The sequence below is a fragment of the Leuciscus leuciscus genome, assembly GCF_965113295.1.
Source record: "Leuciscus leuciscus genome assembly, chromosome: 5".
Lineage (NCBI taxonomy): Eukaryota > Metazoa > Chordata > Actinopteri > Cypriniformes > Leuciscidae > Leuciscus > Leuciscus leuciscus.
In genome coordinates this window covers 9,710,060-9,727,422 of record NC_138729.1, presented here as the reverse complement: position 1 = coordinate 9,727,422, position 17,363 = coordinate 9,710,060, and the positions used below count along the sequence as shown (strand labels likewise).

General features: G+C 35.3%; 1 protein-coding gene across 4 annotated transcripts in view; it reads left to right on the top strand.

Annotated features, from left to right (window-relative positions):
* The window catches only part of gtf2ird1 (GTF2I repeat domain containing 1), a 30,235-nt gene that overhangs the window by 11,479 nt on the left and 1,393 nt on the right, over positions 1 to 17,363 (top strand). For 2 of the 4 annotated variants that reach the window (XM_082170713.1, XM_082170714.1), the window contains exons 6-26: positions 653 to 948; positions 1,112 to 1,207; positions 2,615 to 2,698; positions 6,451 to 6,634; positions 7,161 to 7,186; positions 7,669 to 7,792; positions 8,753 to 8,796; positions 8,913 to 8,993; positions 10,260 to 10,346; positions 11,930 to 11,980; positions 12,064 to 12,129; positions 12,286 to 12,469; positions 12,591 to 12,652; positions 13,913 to 13,978; positions 14,182 to 14,449; positions 14,581 to 14,609; positions 14,728 to 14,775; positions 15,562 to 15,639; positions 15,740 to 15,932; positions 16,026 to 16,063; positions 16,160 to 16,275. In XM_082170713.1, the coding sequence (XP_082026839.1) occupies positions 653 to 948; positions 1,112 to 1,207; positions 2,615 to 2,698; positions 6,451 to 6,634; positions 7,161 to 7,186; positions 7,669 to 7,792; positions 8,753 to 8,796; positions 8,913 to 8,993; positions 10,260 to 10,346; positions 11,930 to 11,980; positions 12,064 to 12,129; positions 12,286 to 12,469; positions 12,591 to 12,652; positions 13,913 to 13,978; positions 14,182 to 14,449; positions 14,581 to 14,609; positions 14,728 to 14,775; positions 15,562 to 15,639; positions 15,740 to 15,932; positions 16,026 to 16,063; positions 16,160 to 16,275 (2,221 nt within the window). The remainder of the gene's footprint in view (positions 1 to 652; positions 949 to 1,111; positions 1,208 to 2,614; positions 2,699 to 6,450; positions 6,635 to 7,160; positions 7,187 to 7,668; positions 7,793 to 8,752; positions 8,797 to 8,912; positions 8,994 to 10,259; positions 10,347 to 11,929; positions 11,981 to 12,063; positions 12,130 to 12,285; positions 12,470 to 12,590; positions 12,653 to 13,912; positions 13,979 to 14,181; positions 14,450 to 14,580; positions 14,610 to 14,727; positions 14,776 to 15,561; positions 15,640 to 15,739; positions 15,933 to 16,025; positions 16,064 to 16,159; positions 16,276 to 17,363) is intronic. The other 2 variants (XM_082170715.1, XM_082170716.1) reach the window with 2 other exon arrangements.

The window sequence follows — 17,363 nt, the reverse complement described above, 5'->3', positions numbered from 1 at the left end:
AAATTCTTTCAAATAAATGCAGTTCTTTCTTTTTTATCAAATAATTCTGTTGCATGGTTTTCACAAAAATATTAAGCAGTTTTCAAAATTTAGAATAATAATAAATGTTTCTTGATCTCCCAGTCAGCATATTAGAATGATTTCTGAAGAATCATGTGACACTGGAGACTGGATTAATAATGCTGAAAATTCAGCTTTACCATCACAGGAATACATTGTATTATAAAATATAATCAAATAGATAACAGTTATTCTAAATTGTAATAATATTTCACAATATTATTATTTTCTACTGTATTTTTATGTTATATGTTATTATTGTATGTTATTTATGCATTAAATATTTAATGGATAAAGAATGCATAAATAATGCAATAAATGTTATTTATGCATAAACATTTTTAATTGAAAAAATCTAATTTAAGACTTTTTAGGGATCCGTGGGAACCCTGATAAAAGACATGCATGCATGCATATACATATTATATTATATTATATATGTGTGTATTTTACATTATAATAGCTGAATCTATTGTCAGGTGGGTTGTATTTTGAAGAAAATCATATGAATGGCTGCTTTCATTCAAAAAATAATGTTTGATGATATTAAATGAAGTTCATTGGTGTGAATTTTGTGTGTGTATTTTAATAGAACACCAGAGGAACCCTCTCGGGATGCCAAATCCTGTCCGGAAGTCAACCATCAATCTTCGACCTCAAAGAGCGTAAGCAACCACGCCTCCGTCAAACCCTCCGTGCAGGAAGTGTCTGCTAGCAACTCCATGCTCTCCAGCTTCCTGTACGGCATGCCCATGTCCTCCCAGCCCCACCCAGACAGCAAGCTGGACCTGAAGCCCACATCACTGCTCTGCGTTGGTAAAGAGCGGCTGGGCATGTGGGCGTCCGCTGAGGAGAAAGCGGTTCAGGCCAAGGAATGTGCTGACAATGGTTAGAGCCTCCTGTTGTCTTTCTATATACACTGGCTTCCACTACCTTTCTATGGAAGTGAATCACTGTTGCACTTATGATGAGTGATATCACACATGTAGATGCTGAACCATGTGGAGATTCTTCTTTTTTATGTACTTGACTCTGTGTGTGTCTCTTCCAGGCGAACGAATAGGGCTGGCAGCGGATCTTACCCAGAGCCCTCCCAGCATCCATGTCTCCAAGCGCCTTCTGTTCTCCATAGTGCATGAAAAATCAGGTGGGCGACAGACTGTACTCGCCATTACAACGTCTGGCCAAGGACAAGCTGGCCTTCATTTCAGTGGGTTTTATGGGGTCCCAAGCAGTGCGTCTAATAGAGCTAGAACAGGATAAATACCAAGTTAGTTTCCACCCCAAAATACAAAGACAAGGAATCTTCTCACAACACTATAAAGTGATAGTTCACCTAAAAATCAAGGTTCTGTCATTATTTATGCACCCTCATGCCATTCCAAAACTTGTATGATGCTATATTTTCAGTGCCACATAAAAGGAGAACTTTTGAGGAATGTTAATGTAGCTTTTTATATATATATCAATATTTCATAGTGTTCTGAAAAGAAACAAAAAATCACTATGTTCAAAGTCTTCTGAAGCCATTTGATAACTTTACATGTGACAATGGAAAATATTTTTTTTTAGTTATTATTCCCTGATTATCTTCCTCTTCACTATAGCGCTCAAATTAACATGCCATCATTGAAGTCAGTAATGATAGATAGAGATAGATAGATAGATAGATAGATAGATAGATAGATAGATAGTTAGTATAATATATATAGTATATATAGGTAACAGACATAAATGACACAAGATCACTATCCTTTTTAAAGCAAGACAGTACAGGTAAATACTCTTACCATACTCACATACTACACCATATGATTAATATGTTCAAAAATACAAATGAGGCATTATCTAATTAAATATGCACTCATTTGCATACATTTCTAGAAAAGAAATCTGAACATTGGGTAAAGCCAGTTCCAAACTTTCAGAATACAGAATCAAACTGTTAAGTCTGGTGTATTTAAGACAAATAAAACATTTTTGTAGTCCATTTGTAGAGAGTTGTTAGCAAATGAGTCTTTTTTTGAAGCTTGACATATTGACACGCTTACTAATAAACTGTTGTCTAGTTTATAAAAAAGCAGCATGACGATTCTTCAGAAAATAACAGCATATGGGTTTGGAATGATTCAGTGATTAAACAACAACAGAATTCCTTCCAGTAAGAAAACACAGCTAATGTATAATCTAAACTCCCTGTAAATAAATCAATCATATCTAATGATCCACAAAGTATTCTTTATATATTGGTGGTATTTGTTTAGATATGGCTCCAGGCGAATGAGACATAAAGAGGGCTGGTTTTGGCAGAGTGAGCAGTAGTAATGGGAGTTTGGCCAGGTCACCTGGGCTACCGAAGTCTGTTCCTCTCTAAAGATCAGCGTGAAATCTTCAGTCACTGCAGAGAGTCAGGACCTGCCTTAATTGTCTCCTATGTCTAAAAGAACAGAGGAAAACCTCAATGTACCCAAACACATTTCAGAAAATGTTAACAGTCAGGGAACAAATGAAAGATTGTTACATGATACAATTTTGTTTTGTATTGCATGCACAGAAAAATGGGACTCGTTCATCAGGGAGACCGAGGATATCAACACCCTTCGAGAATGTGTTCAGATCCTCTTCAACAGCAGATATGGTGAGCTCACAGTGCACAATTCACAGCCATACCACTATACAATAATTGCAATAAATGCATATTGATAGAGAAAGTGTGTAGAGCTGATGTGTGTAATTTTTAACCCTTTTAAAGTTTGACATATGAAATCATCTTTTTTTTCTGAAATGGAACTGTTTATTGAACCTTTAGACACAATCTAAAACAGTTTGCATACATGTTTTTTGTTGAGTATCATGATATAGGAGAATATGGAGCTCATAATTGAGGAGGAAAAAAACACCTACATTTTATGAGCAAGAATATACTATTTGGTGCCGTTGTTTATATTTATATGACCAAAATATAAGATGAAATTCTAATAGCTTGTTGTAATAGAAATCAATGCATTCTTTATAATAGTATAGCAGGGTATTAATGCACAAATATCAGTTATAAAAAATATCTTATACAATTATTATAATTTTATGATCAAAACTCTATAGTTCATTGTGGGGGCAAATCATATAATGCAATGCAATTCCTCAAAAGTCTGATGTATCATATTTGATACTCATTTGACCTTGTATGTATGGATAATCAAGTAAACCTAAGTTGCTTTAGTCAGCAAGTTTTCCAGGGTTCATATTGAAATATTACTAATATAAAATTTCTTACATTTTACTTTATAAAAAACAGAAGAGATTTCACAGCAAAAAGACGTGAACCACGACCTGAAAGGGAGACGGAATATAATTTTACTAAAAGCCCTTTTACTTGCTAATAAAATATGAACCAGACATGTAGTAGATTGTGTACAACAGGTTTTTCAGCAAAGTTTTGATCACGTTGATAGTTTAGAGGCCTTCGAAATTTTCTTATCGAATATGATACAGTATGCTTTATAGCAGGGGTGGGCAAACTTTTTGGCTCAAGGGCCACACTGGGTTTTAAAATTTGACTGAGGGCCGGCCCAGTAGCAGATTATGAAACACAATCTCATGAAAGTGCGTATCTATACCACACATTTTATTTCTCGTACCATTTATACGCCAAAAATGTTTTTTTTGCGTGCATATATGCTACGCACTGCAAACCCCTTGGTTAGGATTAGGGGTGCGGAGTGCGTGCCTATTACACGCCATAAAGTGCGTATCATATATGCACGCGAAAACTGCGTATCATAAGCACTACAAATACAATTCGTGGTATTCGCACTTTCATGAGATCGGGCTGAGCAAACACATTTACGTTGTGGCAGAGAGACGACATTCTGACAATACATTTTTTATGTTAGATATCCCCCATTTAGCATGTTATGTTTTGAGATTAATTTTTAATTAGTCAGATGTTAGATAATTATAGCCTATACTTTTTAAATATTGTTTATCCTTATTATTATTTAATGGGCCTAGCAGTAAATTAGAAACAAAACACCTGCAAGTATACACTTAGAAGAGTAAAAATGACAGAAGGTTACGTTAATTCAACTTTATTAAAACTGCATTTGGCAATCAATTTGCACTTCCAAAAGTCATACATTTGTTGAAAAAACCCCCCCGAAATAAACGAATATACAAATTTATTTTAAGTATAATAAAATAAAACATAAAAAGCAAAGGCAGATCAGAACATTTAATGAACAAAACCGGGTTCTGTACATGGCAGACAGGGGAGCGTAGTCGAAAGCCGGGCGATAAGGTCAGTAAATGGAATCAGTCATGATAGGATACATCCACAAATCCAGAGGAGCAAAGAAACGAATGAGACTAAATAGCAGACAAATGAAATGAAACACTAAACAGGTGTGCAAGCGGTTACCAAACATTTTTTTTTCTCTGTGAGTTTCCAAAAAAGGAAAAAACATTAATGTGCAACAAGTCTATGCGCTTAAGTCACTGTCTGTTTGGTTTCCATGGTGACGCGTCATTGCTTGCAGCCACAACAGCGCTGAATGAATGATGATCTGCTTTTATGTCATTTTTCCTTTTTTACATTTGTTAGCTATGGCATGAAATATCTGATATTCCGATTGTCAAATATATGCAACCTAAATATATATATATATATATATATATATATATATATATATATATATATACACTCACCTAAAGGATTATTAGGAACACCTGTTCAATTTCTCATTAATGCAATTATCTAATCAACCAATCACATGGCAGTTGCTTCAATGCATTTAGGGGTGTGGTCCTGGTCAAGACAATCTCCTGAACTCCAAACTGAATGTCAGAATGGGAAAGAAAGGTGATTTAAGCAATTTTGAGCGTGGCATGGTTGTTGGTGCCAGACGGGCCGGTCTGAGTATTTCACAATCTGCTCAGTTACTGGGATTTTCACGCACAACCATTTCTAGGGTTTACAAAGAATGGTGTGAAAAGGGAAAAACATCCAGTATGCGGCAGTCCTGTGGGCGAAAATGCCTTGTTGATGCTAGAGGTCAGAGGAGAATGGGCCGACTGATTCATGCTGATAGAAGAGCAACTTTGACTGAAATAACCACTCGTTACAACCGAGGTATGCAGCAAAGCATTTGTGAAGCCACAACACGCACAACCTTGAGGCGGGTGGGCTACAACAGCAGAAGACCCCACCGGGTACCACTCATCTCCACTACAAATAGGAAAAAGAGGCTACAATTTGCACGAGCTCACCAAAATTGGACAGTTGAAGACTGGAAAAATGCTGCCTGGTCTGATGAGTCTCGATTTCTGTTGAGACATTCAGATGGTAGAGTCAGAATTTGGCGTAAACAGAATGAGAACATGGATCCATCATGCCTTGTTACCACTGTGCAGGCTGGTGGTGGTGGTGTAATGGTGTGGGGGATATTTTCTTGGCACACTTTAGGCCCCTTAGTGCCTATTGGGCATCGTTTAAATGCCACGGCCTACCTGAGCATTGTTTCTGACCATGTCCATCCCTTTATGACCACCATGTACCCATCCTCTGATGGCTACTTCCAGCAGGATAATGCACCATGTCACAAAGTTCGAATCATTTCAAATTGGTTTCTTGAACATGACAATGAATTCACTGTACTAAAATGGCCCCCACAGATCTCAACCCAATAGAGCATCTTTGGGATGTGGTGGAACGGGAGCTTCGTGCCCTGGATGTGCATCCCACAAATCTCCATCAACTGCAAGATGCTATCCTATCAAAATGGGCCAACATTTCTAAAGAATGCTTTCAGCACCTTGTTGAATCAATGCCACGTAGAATTAAGGCAGTTCTGAAGGCGAAAGGGGGTCAAACACAGTATTAGTATGGTGTTCCTAATAATCCTTTAGGTGAGTGTATATATATATATATATATATATATATATATATAACGCAAAGTATTGCAAGAAAAAAGGCTAAATGAATGCGATCTTAAGACAATTTTTTAAATACTCGACGGGCCGGATTAAACAGCCTAACGGTGGCCCGCGGGCCGTAGTTTGCCCACCCCTGCTTTATAGGGTTAATCTATTTTCTCTTATCACAGATTAATATGCAGAGAACTGTAAGTAAACCATTAGTAGCTTGATCCCCCCAAAAAATAGAAATACTGTGTCTCTGGTGCTATAAAAAACATCCAGCAAAGCAACATTGGCTCAACCAATGGTGTGCTTTTAGGGCGGGATCATCTTTTTGGCTGACCAATGGCAGTTTGGGGATTGTTTAAAAATCGTTTTAAAAACAAATGTTCTTTTTCAGTTCCGTTTTGGAACACTGGTAGCACAGAAATGACATGCTTCAGCTTTAACTCATCACATAACTAATGTTCATTTTAGCTGAGGCATTAGGCCTGGATCACATGGTTCCTGTGCCGTACCGGAAAATCGCCTGTGATCCTGAGGCGGTGGAGATCATTGGAATTCCAGACAAGATTCCCTTCAAGAGACCATGCACTTACGGTGTGCCTAAACTCAAACGGATCCTGGAGGAAAGGCATGCTGTCCGCTTCGTTGTCAGAAGGTTCGAGGCTCCATCTGAACATACTTTTATTTTGAGATCTAATCTTGACCTGACTAAGGAGATTTCCTTACGTGACATAGCTGCTCGATTAAGTACCAACATAGTTAAACTGCTACAGCGGCAGTGTGATTTGTAGCCCTTCCAATTTCAACGTGTGACTGTGGTGTCAAGAGATTGAATTACTGATAACCTTTCATTTTTGGTCATGTAATTAACTGTGGGGCTCATTGAAAATGAATCCAGATATTGGTACTGGATATACTGAGTTTTTAATTTGCTTCAAAAAAAAAAAAAAAAAAAGTCTAGCCGTCTTTGCCATCTGGCAGGGCAGCACTAGGCATCCAAAGTGGAGCGTCATGCTGGTTGTAACCGCTGCCATACATGAGCCAGCGTGGAGCCGCTGATTTGGCATAATGAGGAAATCTCCTGCTGTTCGGCACCAGACATGCGTAGACAGCATTTCAGATGTTTTATATGTTTAAGATGGTCTTACACGAACTAACAATTTTCTTTTTTCCTTTCTTAGAATGTTTGATGAACGGATTTTTACTGGTAGGTATTTCCTGAACCAGAGTCCATCTGACTTATTACATTGTAATAGCATTGTTATAACATAACTTGGTTACACTTTATTTTAAGGTTCCGTTGTTACACTGTAGTTATACATTTAAGTACTGAGTAAAATAAAGTAACTACATGTACTTACTAAAGGGTTAGGATTAGGGTTTGATTTGGTTTAGGGTTAGTTTCGTGTAATTATGCATAGTTTATAGTTATTACTATAGTGACTACATGTAACATATGTAACAATGACACTGTAAAATAAAGTGTTACCCATAACTTTGTACCTTTTCTGAACTGTAAGTGAAAATGTCTTCTTGTTGTCTTAAGGAGCTATTTTTACCCCATCTGACCCTTAAAAAAAGTACACTCATTGGTGTGACCTATTATAATCAAGTTGACAAATGGCATTTTTTTTTTATATAATGTAGAGTATGTGTATGTCAAATTTGTCTTTTCACATTCTTTGTAAGCTGCTGGTAAAGTAGCTAAGGAGGAGGGCAAACAGGATGGTGTCGGCCTCGAGGACGGTTTCCCAGAAGGCCTCAGGGTGCCGAGCTCTTCCCTAGAGCTGGTCAGCAACACTCACAGTAGCAGGTATCAATTTACCTTGCCTGTCACCACAGAAGAACAGTATTGCTATGTTCTTAGATAGTTTGCATTTTTTTTTTCCTGTAATGATACACTGACAGAACATTTTTACTGAAAATATGAACTGTAACAACTACTGAAACAGATCTGGTAACTTTGACAAACCCAAAAAATGTTACAATAAATTAAATTAAATTAACGAATAAATGAATTAATTAAAACTTATTTTTACATTTTCCCTATTAAAACAAAGCAACCATATTTGCATACAAAAGCGCTTTTCGGACATATTGCAAACATGTACTTGCCCATGTACACAGACAGTTAGAGACTCTAACATCCCATGTTAGGCTGTGCCTATATATATATATAAAGAGTTAGAGTTAATGAGTAAAGGCCTGTTTATACCTAGAATAATGACTCTAATAATGATAAGAATCACTACATTAGCATCAACACCAACGAACAATATCGTTCTGTTTATTATAAGCATGATAATCAGTTTTATTATCTGCTGCTTTAAATGCTCTGGCTCTTTAAAGGAGGATGGATTCTGATTGGCTGTCTATGTTTATGATTCATCAGCTTGGGGGAATAAAACCTTTGTGAAAGTGATTCCAACGATATCATTTCTCTGTGCTGTTTTTGTTATAGTTGTGGTGTGGACTTTGCTATTATTTTACATTTAGATATATTTATCATCCTTGGTGTGAATGGGCCTTAATTCTTTATTCTTGGTTTTTCTGCAGATATTTATTTGATTTAAAAAATGTATAGGCTAACAGAATGTATAGTTCTTCAAAACAAACCATTTAAAATGAGAATTTAGCCTTTTTAAGTGTGTCAGAAGTTCTACTTTAGGCCAAGAAATTTCATTAGGGTGCATCACTTTTTTTCCTGTAATTAAGAAGTAAGTAGAAAGGTAACTAATAAATTTTTTTTCTTTTTTTTTCTTTTTTCTTTCAGATCGACTAGCTCCTGTGTCAGTCCTTTGGCTGAGTGTGAAGCAGGTAGATCTTCTGCTCATCGTTTTAATGCAGCTTTGGCTTCTGCACTGTAGTTTTATGAATCTGTAACTTATTTTAAATGTAAAAATCAAAATAATTCATTATGATTTATTTTCCAGGGCCATCTGGAGACTGTCTTCCTTTGAAAAAGATCAAAACAGAACCCCCAGATGGTGAAATTATCCAGGTGACAGTGCCAGGTATGGGCTCCCAGTCCCACAGTAAGGCTCACACTGAGAGTTTTAATATATCGGCCCTGGCATCTCAAGTTTTGTTGTCTTTTTGGCGTTGTTGTTAGTTGACAACAATCATCATTTGTGCAGAAATTTAAATAAAGTTTTGAGTTGAACGCAGCATGAAATCCCTGTAGGTCTACTGGATATGAAGGCATTAGCATATTCCACTTACTCGCGGAGAGGAAGTTTGTCTTTGATGGTTGCCTGCTGATTTAAAAATATTTGCTCTCATTTTCCACCCTGCTGTGCAGTGATCTGAGCCTTTGAGGACGGACAGGGCATTTTGCATTACATGGCACATTTATTGGCTAAACACTGTGAACTAAAGGAACATCATATATAAACTGCAAATTTGAGCTCAAGTGAAGTAACAGTGTTGTAAAACATCATTCTGGCCAAGTATAATACTTTCTCCATCTCTGAAACCACTCTGAATCCAATTCCAAACACCTGTCAAACAAACCCAATCAATCCTTGATGTATAAAATCATTTCCAGACTGGTTTTTCTGTCGTTTAGTATCCTATTTGACTTGGAAATGTGTCATGCTATGGAACGATTATGAATGCTGCATAATGTCGAATTTAAAAACATCCTGAAATCAAATCGGGCCCTATTTACTTTCTTAATGAATGTCACTGGTTTATACAAAATGTACCATTCAAAAGTTTTTAAAGAAATGTATTGTTGTTGTTTTTTAGCAAGGATGCATTAAATTGATCAAAAGTGACAGCAAAGATATTTATTGTGTTTAATTAAAAATTAATCATGGTTTCCACAAAAAATATTAATCATCACAACTTTTTTCAACATTGATAATAATAAGAAATGTTTCTTGAGCACCCAATCAGCATATTAGAATGTAATGTGACACTGAAGAAAAAGCTTTGTCATCTCAGAAATTAAAAAAAATTGTTGTTTAAAGTTGTAATAAGATTAAAACGTATATTACTGTATTTTTGACCAAATAAACGCAGCCTTGGTGAGCATAATATTTTTCTTTTTCACTAACCTCAAAGTAGACAAAATATCAATGTTTTCTAAAAAATAATTAACCAATTTTAACACCATAACTTTTTCTGCTTTTTACAGTTCAAAGTCAAATTCAAGTGAACACATCATAATATCTAAATTGAAAGCATTTTGAGTGCCATTTTATTTTAAAATTTACATCCATATCCAGCTCTCTCTCATTCTCTATTCCTGTCTTTCTCTCATCCTCTACTCTCAGAGTCCAGTGCTTCTACAGAGGAGCCAAGTGAGCCTCAGGCTGAGAGGGTGACCCCTGACCTCTGTCATCCCAAGGAGCCTGAAGCAGGTAACGGCATACTAGCCTTCTTACCTTATATCTGAATGTAGTTCCATATCCATCTTTTTTCTCTTGCCTCCAGTGGTACATTGATAATCCCAAACATATGACATATCAAAGCCTCTAATATAACCCTCTCCAATTTCTCATCCAGTTACAAATCCCTCCATCCCGTCTATACCTGCCCTCCTACAAGCTTTAATGCCCGTCTCATAATCTTTATATGCACATGTACGTGTCAGTCCAACTAACTGTCAAGTCCATTCTTGTAAGACATTCATTTCAGTGAGCTTATGTTTAACACAGGGATATTAAATGCTGATTTAGCCACTGCGTTGTGTGGAGAAACCATGTCCTAATCTCTCAAAAGGAATTGTACATGATGAGTACGAACCTCTGTGAAGATCGAAACAGGACAGCGGCAGTTAATGTACAAAAAAACATTTTTACCAGTCATAATAACATAGGTTGAAATGTGGTAAGACAAGAGTTTTACATTTCTTATTTTAACACCAAACCCAATACCCCAGACTTAACCCAAACAGTTGTCCCAGCCCTAGTCAGATCCGATGTGAAACCCTGTTCCCCATGCTGTGCTAGTTCTCCCACTACAGTAAACCCACATCCAATAGAACTCCCTAAATAGACTCCCAGTGTTAGTGCCCCTAATATATAGAAATATACTGTGAGTTGATATGAACGCTTAACCACTGTCATGTGTATTAACAGGTTTCCTTGGTTATGGAAAATCAGGGAATTTTTAAGTTCTTTGCCAGGCCTAGAAAAAAAAATTATGTTGTAGAATATTTTGTCGCTTAGATTTAGCTCTTTTTTAGAGTAAAACTTGCAGGTAAGCAAGTGATTTCTGATTCTTTTGATTTGGATCTTTTCAGTGCTATTTTGGCACTGAATTATTTAATTATTTATATACTAATATACTATTTATATCTTTATCAAAGCTTTTCATCTAATATTCATATTTTATTTTATTTCAATTAATAAAAAATATTTTTAATCGTTTTAGTTAGCAATAGCAATGCTGGTTCTGTCCCATGAATCTGATCACAAATTGGTCTGAATGATTCATTAGCGAATCAGTCTGAATCTAAATGATTTTTATTTATTTTTTTACTATGGAAAAGTCATGGAAATTAATTGGTCACAAAGTGTGCTTTATACAAAATGTATTTAATATTTAATGTTTTATATATAATGATATAAATATAATCTATTACATTTTAGTTTATTTATTAATATATATATTTCAAGATTTTTAAACAATAATTAATTAGCAAATTACCATTTTAAAAGAAGTTTGTACACGAGTCAGGTGTAGAAACCTGGTGTTGTTGAAGCGTACATATTGACTCACAGATTAAGTATTTTGACTCATAATTAATAACACTGGATTTATTATGTTGAAGTTTGCATTACACAAATGGTCACTGGAGTAAACCACAGGTGAGTTGAATCATCAAAACATCTCCAGCAAAGAAGAATAGAACTCATGTGTTTTTGATCAAATCATACACATAGGAATACTTCCCATGTGCTTTGCTGATGGTAACATCATTCTGTTTATATCTCTGCAGAAGATTTAACGCCGAAGTCTACACCACAAGGGCTCAAGAGAGCTGTTGAAGGTAAAACTCCATTTTGAATTATCACTCAGGTTTGTCTTCAGATATTAAGGGCTGTTGGTGTGATTGTCCTCCATTTTCCCCAGAAGACATCGGAGAGATGATCCTTCAGCTGCGAAAGCAAGTCGAGAGCCTTTTCAGCTCCAAGTACAGTGAGTCATGGACTTACTCACCGTATCAATTGCAATCAACTGTGGCGGCAACCTGCAAATCTGCCAGTTACAGATTCCTCTGGCTTAAAATATACACGAATAATAGATTGCACAAATCATAATAGTTTGTCAAATCATCTATCTTTCTCATTCTAGGTGAGACTCTTGGCCTGCCTGAACCGGCTAAAGTGCCATACTCCAAGTTCCAGATGTACCCAGATGACTTGTATGTCACTGGGCTGCCAGAAGGGATGACTTTTCGAAGGCCGAACTGTTTTGGGGCAGCAAAACTCCGGAAGATTCTTGCCGCCAGTAGTCAGATTACATTTGTTATAAAGAGGTACAGATACAGAACACATTAAAATGATCAAACAAGTTTGTTCTGACTTACACAAAACACTACACTACGATGTTTCAGAAAGCTACTTGACAATCATGTGCCTTTTTTATCCGTTTGTCAGGCCAGAATTGTTGACAGAACAAGTCAAAAATGAAGGTGCCTCTAAGACGACCTCTGATTCAGGTAAACTAACATTTTTTATTTTACTTTACATAATAGGACTGTCACGATTCCTCTTTAATTTGAGTACTCTATTTTAAAAAAAATCCTCGATTACAATTTGCCCGTGTTGATTAACCGGCAAAATACCAGAAGTGGTGCATTCCACAGACGAGAATCCATGAACCGCATTATTAGACCGCTTTCAAAGGCTGCACGATATTTTTTAACCATTTAAAAATCATAACATAGAATAGTGCTATTGTGAATCACACAAATAAATATATATGCGCTGCGAGTTTCAGGGTGAAGCGCGGCTCTTTATTTACATGCTGCAGGTTTCAAGATTCTTCGTCTCAGAGTTCACAGTAAATGCTGCTCCACACAAACTCAGTGTGGAACAAACTCAGTTTCTGCATTTGCTGTTTGTTTGGGTTTTCAATAACGCGCTTTGTGTTTCATGCAAAGTGTTGCACTGTTATCATTTACATGCGTGGAGCGCGACTCAGCAGCTCAGTTAACACACTCCATCTCTGCATGTGTTTGGGTTGCTTATAACGTTCTTCTGGGAACGATTTGTGCGTAATTTCACCAGATATGTAACATTTATAAATCTACGCCAACACAGGAGAATACATCAATATGTTTCTAAAAATGCGAACTGTTGTTCATCGCGATTTCAGCGATTTCAACCCTCGCTCTGAGTTTGCATGTTTTGATATCCACATGTTCTTCTTCAAGAAATGAGTGGCTGTAGCATTTTTATCATAAAGAATTAGCCAAATATTAAAGATTAAATGTCAATTTCAGTAAAATGTTATTTAATTGATAATAACAGGGCAATATTAAACAAGGATTTGAACTGCTGTAAAGTAACAACCACACCAGGCCGTTGGCGCCCTCTGTAGGCATTTGTTATAATACGTAATGTAAGTTGATCATATTTATATTATGTAGTTACATTATGCATTTTAACAGTGTTGTTTAATACAATCATATGATTATTGCCTCATTGTTATTATACCTATGCATTTTAAGTCCTTTTAATGGTTATGGTTCACTTATGTCTATTTTTATTCCACAAAAAACTGATTACTCGATTAATCGTCAAAATAATCGACCGATTAATCGTTAGAGACAGACCTAATTTTATTTTATTTTACAAACCAATTGTCCTATGTATGGTCATTATGTTTTGTTTGAACTATTTTGTGTGTATTCCTTGTTTTATCCAAAATATCACTTACTAATCTAATATAATGCTCCTTTTGATTAAATCTTCAGCAGAAACCGACTCTAAAGACCAATCAGATGACCCGGGACCTGCCTCCAAAAGACCAGGATTCTCAGGTATCACCGTGATTAAGTTATCAGGTGTTGTACATAGTAAGTTTGCGACTTTATTGCATCCTGACTGAATGAAAAGATTCAGTTTATCCTTGTGCCACGTGTCTTTTGGATGCCAGTTCATGTTCAAAACGCCATTCCTTCCTGTCCTTTCCCGATATGCTTTCACTAAACCGTTGGCTTTTCTACCATTGTTCTGCCCTCAGACAGTTTAGAGGCCAAGCTCTCCCGTATCGACTTGGCGAACACACTGCGAGAGCAGGTCCAAGACCTGTTCAACAGGAAATACGGCGAGGCACTGGGCATTAAGTATCCTGTGCAAGTGCCTTACAAGAGGATCAAGAGTAACCCTGGCTCAGTGATTATCGAGGGCTTGCCCCCTGGCATCCCCTTCAGAAAACCCTGTACCTTCGGCTCACAAAATCTAGAGAGGATATTAGCGGTGGCAGACAAGATCTCTTTCAGCATTACACGGTGAAGCACTGCACCAAGTTTTTGAAAAGCTTTTAAGCAAAAAGAAATAAACAAAATAAAGTGAACATGGATTAATTTGTGTAATATATTGGGTTTATTTAAGATTTACGAAGTCTTTACTGTCTTTTCAGGCCTTTCCAAGGGCTTATTCCCAAGCCAGGTAAGCAGTCGAAATCTAATAGCACATCTTTATTTAAAAGTGTCTATATTTTTGCTGAATTACTCATGGAATTAATCGGAATTGATTACTTAATCAAATTCAATTTTTATTTTGCCAGCACCACGAAGAATAACCATATTAAAGAAAGGTTACACCCCAATAAGCGGTGAGAGTACAGCATCATTTACTATGTGTATATATAATATGTGTATATATATATAACAAACACATATTATGATATAATATATAAAAAAATTTATATATACAGTATATATATATTATATTTAATATATTTATATATTATATATATATTTAAAATGATTTTACTTGCAAATGTACTACTGCACTTGCAAAATTATTTTTCTTGTTCAAATTATAAAGTCTGTTATGCACACCAAAGCTGCATGTATTTGATAAATATAGTAAAACAGTAATATTGTGAAATATTATTACAATTTAAAATAACTTTTCTATTTTAATATATATTTTAAAAAGTAATTTATTCCTGTGATGCAAAGTTGAATTTTCGGGCATTATTACTCCAGTCTCCAGTGTCACATATGCTGTTTTGATGCTCAAGAAACATTTCTTATTATTATAATAAAAAAAATTTTGGAATCTGTGATACATTTTTTCCCCAGGATTCTTTGATAAATATAAAGTAAAAAAATAACAGCAATCTTTTCACTTGTATAAAATTGCCCATTATTATAAATAAAAAAATTTATTCAAATTATTTAATCATTTATAATTTTCTTAAATATATTTTAAAATGATAAAATAACCCATATCCAAGGTATTTCCTTTGAAAAAATAAAACCGTACCAAGTCTTGCCTCAAGCTTGAATCTGACTTGAGTCTGTCAAGCATAAAAGGTTATTTTAATGTTGAATCTGTCATTGAACTTCTATTAAATATCCTTACACTTAAATATTTTATCACTGTCCAACAGAAGAAGATGAGGTCAACCGAATGGGAGAGAAAGTGATATTAAGGGAACAAGTTAAAGAGCTCTTCAATAAGAAATATGGTACGTTAATTACTAATAACTGATTTATTCTTTTGTGCAAATGTGTTTTTGTCCTTTTGGAAATATTCCAATGCTTCATATGTGAATGTGTTGTGTTCAGGTGAAGCTTTGGATTTGGATCGCTCAGTCATTGTTCCGTACAAGTTAATCCGTGCCAATCCAGGCTCGCTGGAGGTGTGTGGACTTCCGGATGATATCCCCTTCAGGAATCCCAATACTTATGACATAGTTCGGTTGGAAAAAATCCTGCAGGTCCAAGATGAAATTACCTTCACTATCAAAACCCCCCTACAGTAAGTGCTTGCCGGATCTGATTATAGTGATTATGTTGGATGAACAATGCTTGCAAGTGTTGTTTGATCTCATTGATTTTTGTCTTTGTTTAGGCCTTTCACAGAGTTGTGTACTCAATCTTGTAATAAAGGTAAGAGCCTTTATTTGTTATTAAACATTTTATGTACTTTTGAAAAAAAATTGAATGTGTAGAAATGTGTGCAAATGTTTACATCTTCTGTTGCAGAAGGTAAAGAAGTGTCTACGAATCGACGCAAACGTAAACGAGTACTTGACAACAGTCAAGCATCCATGGCCACTAGAGCAGACTCAGCACTATCAACCAATCAGATTCCTGTCATGGTATGCAAACACATTACAGGAGCGCTTTTCTATTTACACTTTTTAAAAATACTTTACGTCATCATAAAAGGCATTTTAAACCCAGCTTACTTTCAGAATGCGACATTTTGTTGAACAGGATATTCAATGAGGAAGAAATGTGGGGTGGGACTCGATTTTATCAGACAGGAATTAATTGTGTTTTGAAAAGTGGGTGATATGGACAGAATGGAGCCAGACTAAATAGTCATTTCTGTATAGTTTAACATTACACTACTGTTCAAAAATTGGGGGTCAGCAAGATTTGTAAGATTTTTTTAAAAAGAAATTAATGCTTTTATTCAGCAAGGTGCGTTAAATTGGACATATACATTTATATAGATAAATTGTGATTTCGAATTGAGATTCATAAATTGTGTAAATATATGTACATACACATATATATATATATATATATACACACACACACACACACACATATACATATATATATATATACACACACAAATGTAAAAATTCAAATAATCCTGAAAAAAAATCACGGTTTCCTCAAAAATATTAAGCAGCACAACTGTTTTAAACATTTATAATAAGAAGAAAAATTTCTTGAGCAGCAAATCAGCATATTAGAATGATAAAAAAAAATAATAATAAAAACCTGACTTCTGATAATTCAGCTTTGCAATCACAGGAATAAATTGCATTTTAAGATATATTAAATATGAAACCGTTATTTTAAATTGTAATACTATTTCACAATATTACTGTTTTTACTGTATTTTTGATCAAATAAATGCAATCTTTTTTTGAAAATATATTAAAAGAGAAAACCTTATTTTAAGTTGTAACAATATTTCACAATATTACTGTTTTTACAGTTTTTTTTTAAATAAATGCAGCCTTGATGAACATGAGTTTATTTTTCATAACATAAAAAAAAAAAAAACGTACTCGCTTTAAACTTTTGAATGGTAGTGTCAACAATTCCCTTTGCATCCTAGATGAACTGAAAAGTAATTTCAGAAATAGTTTAAAAATGTAAAGGCTGTTAGAACAAACACATGAATTTTGCACAATGAGATCTTACACAGGTCTTAAAGGGGATAGTT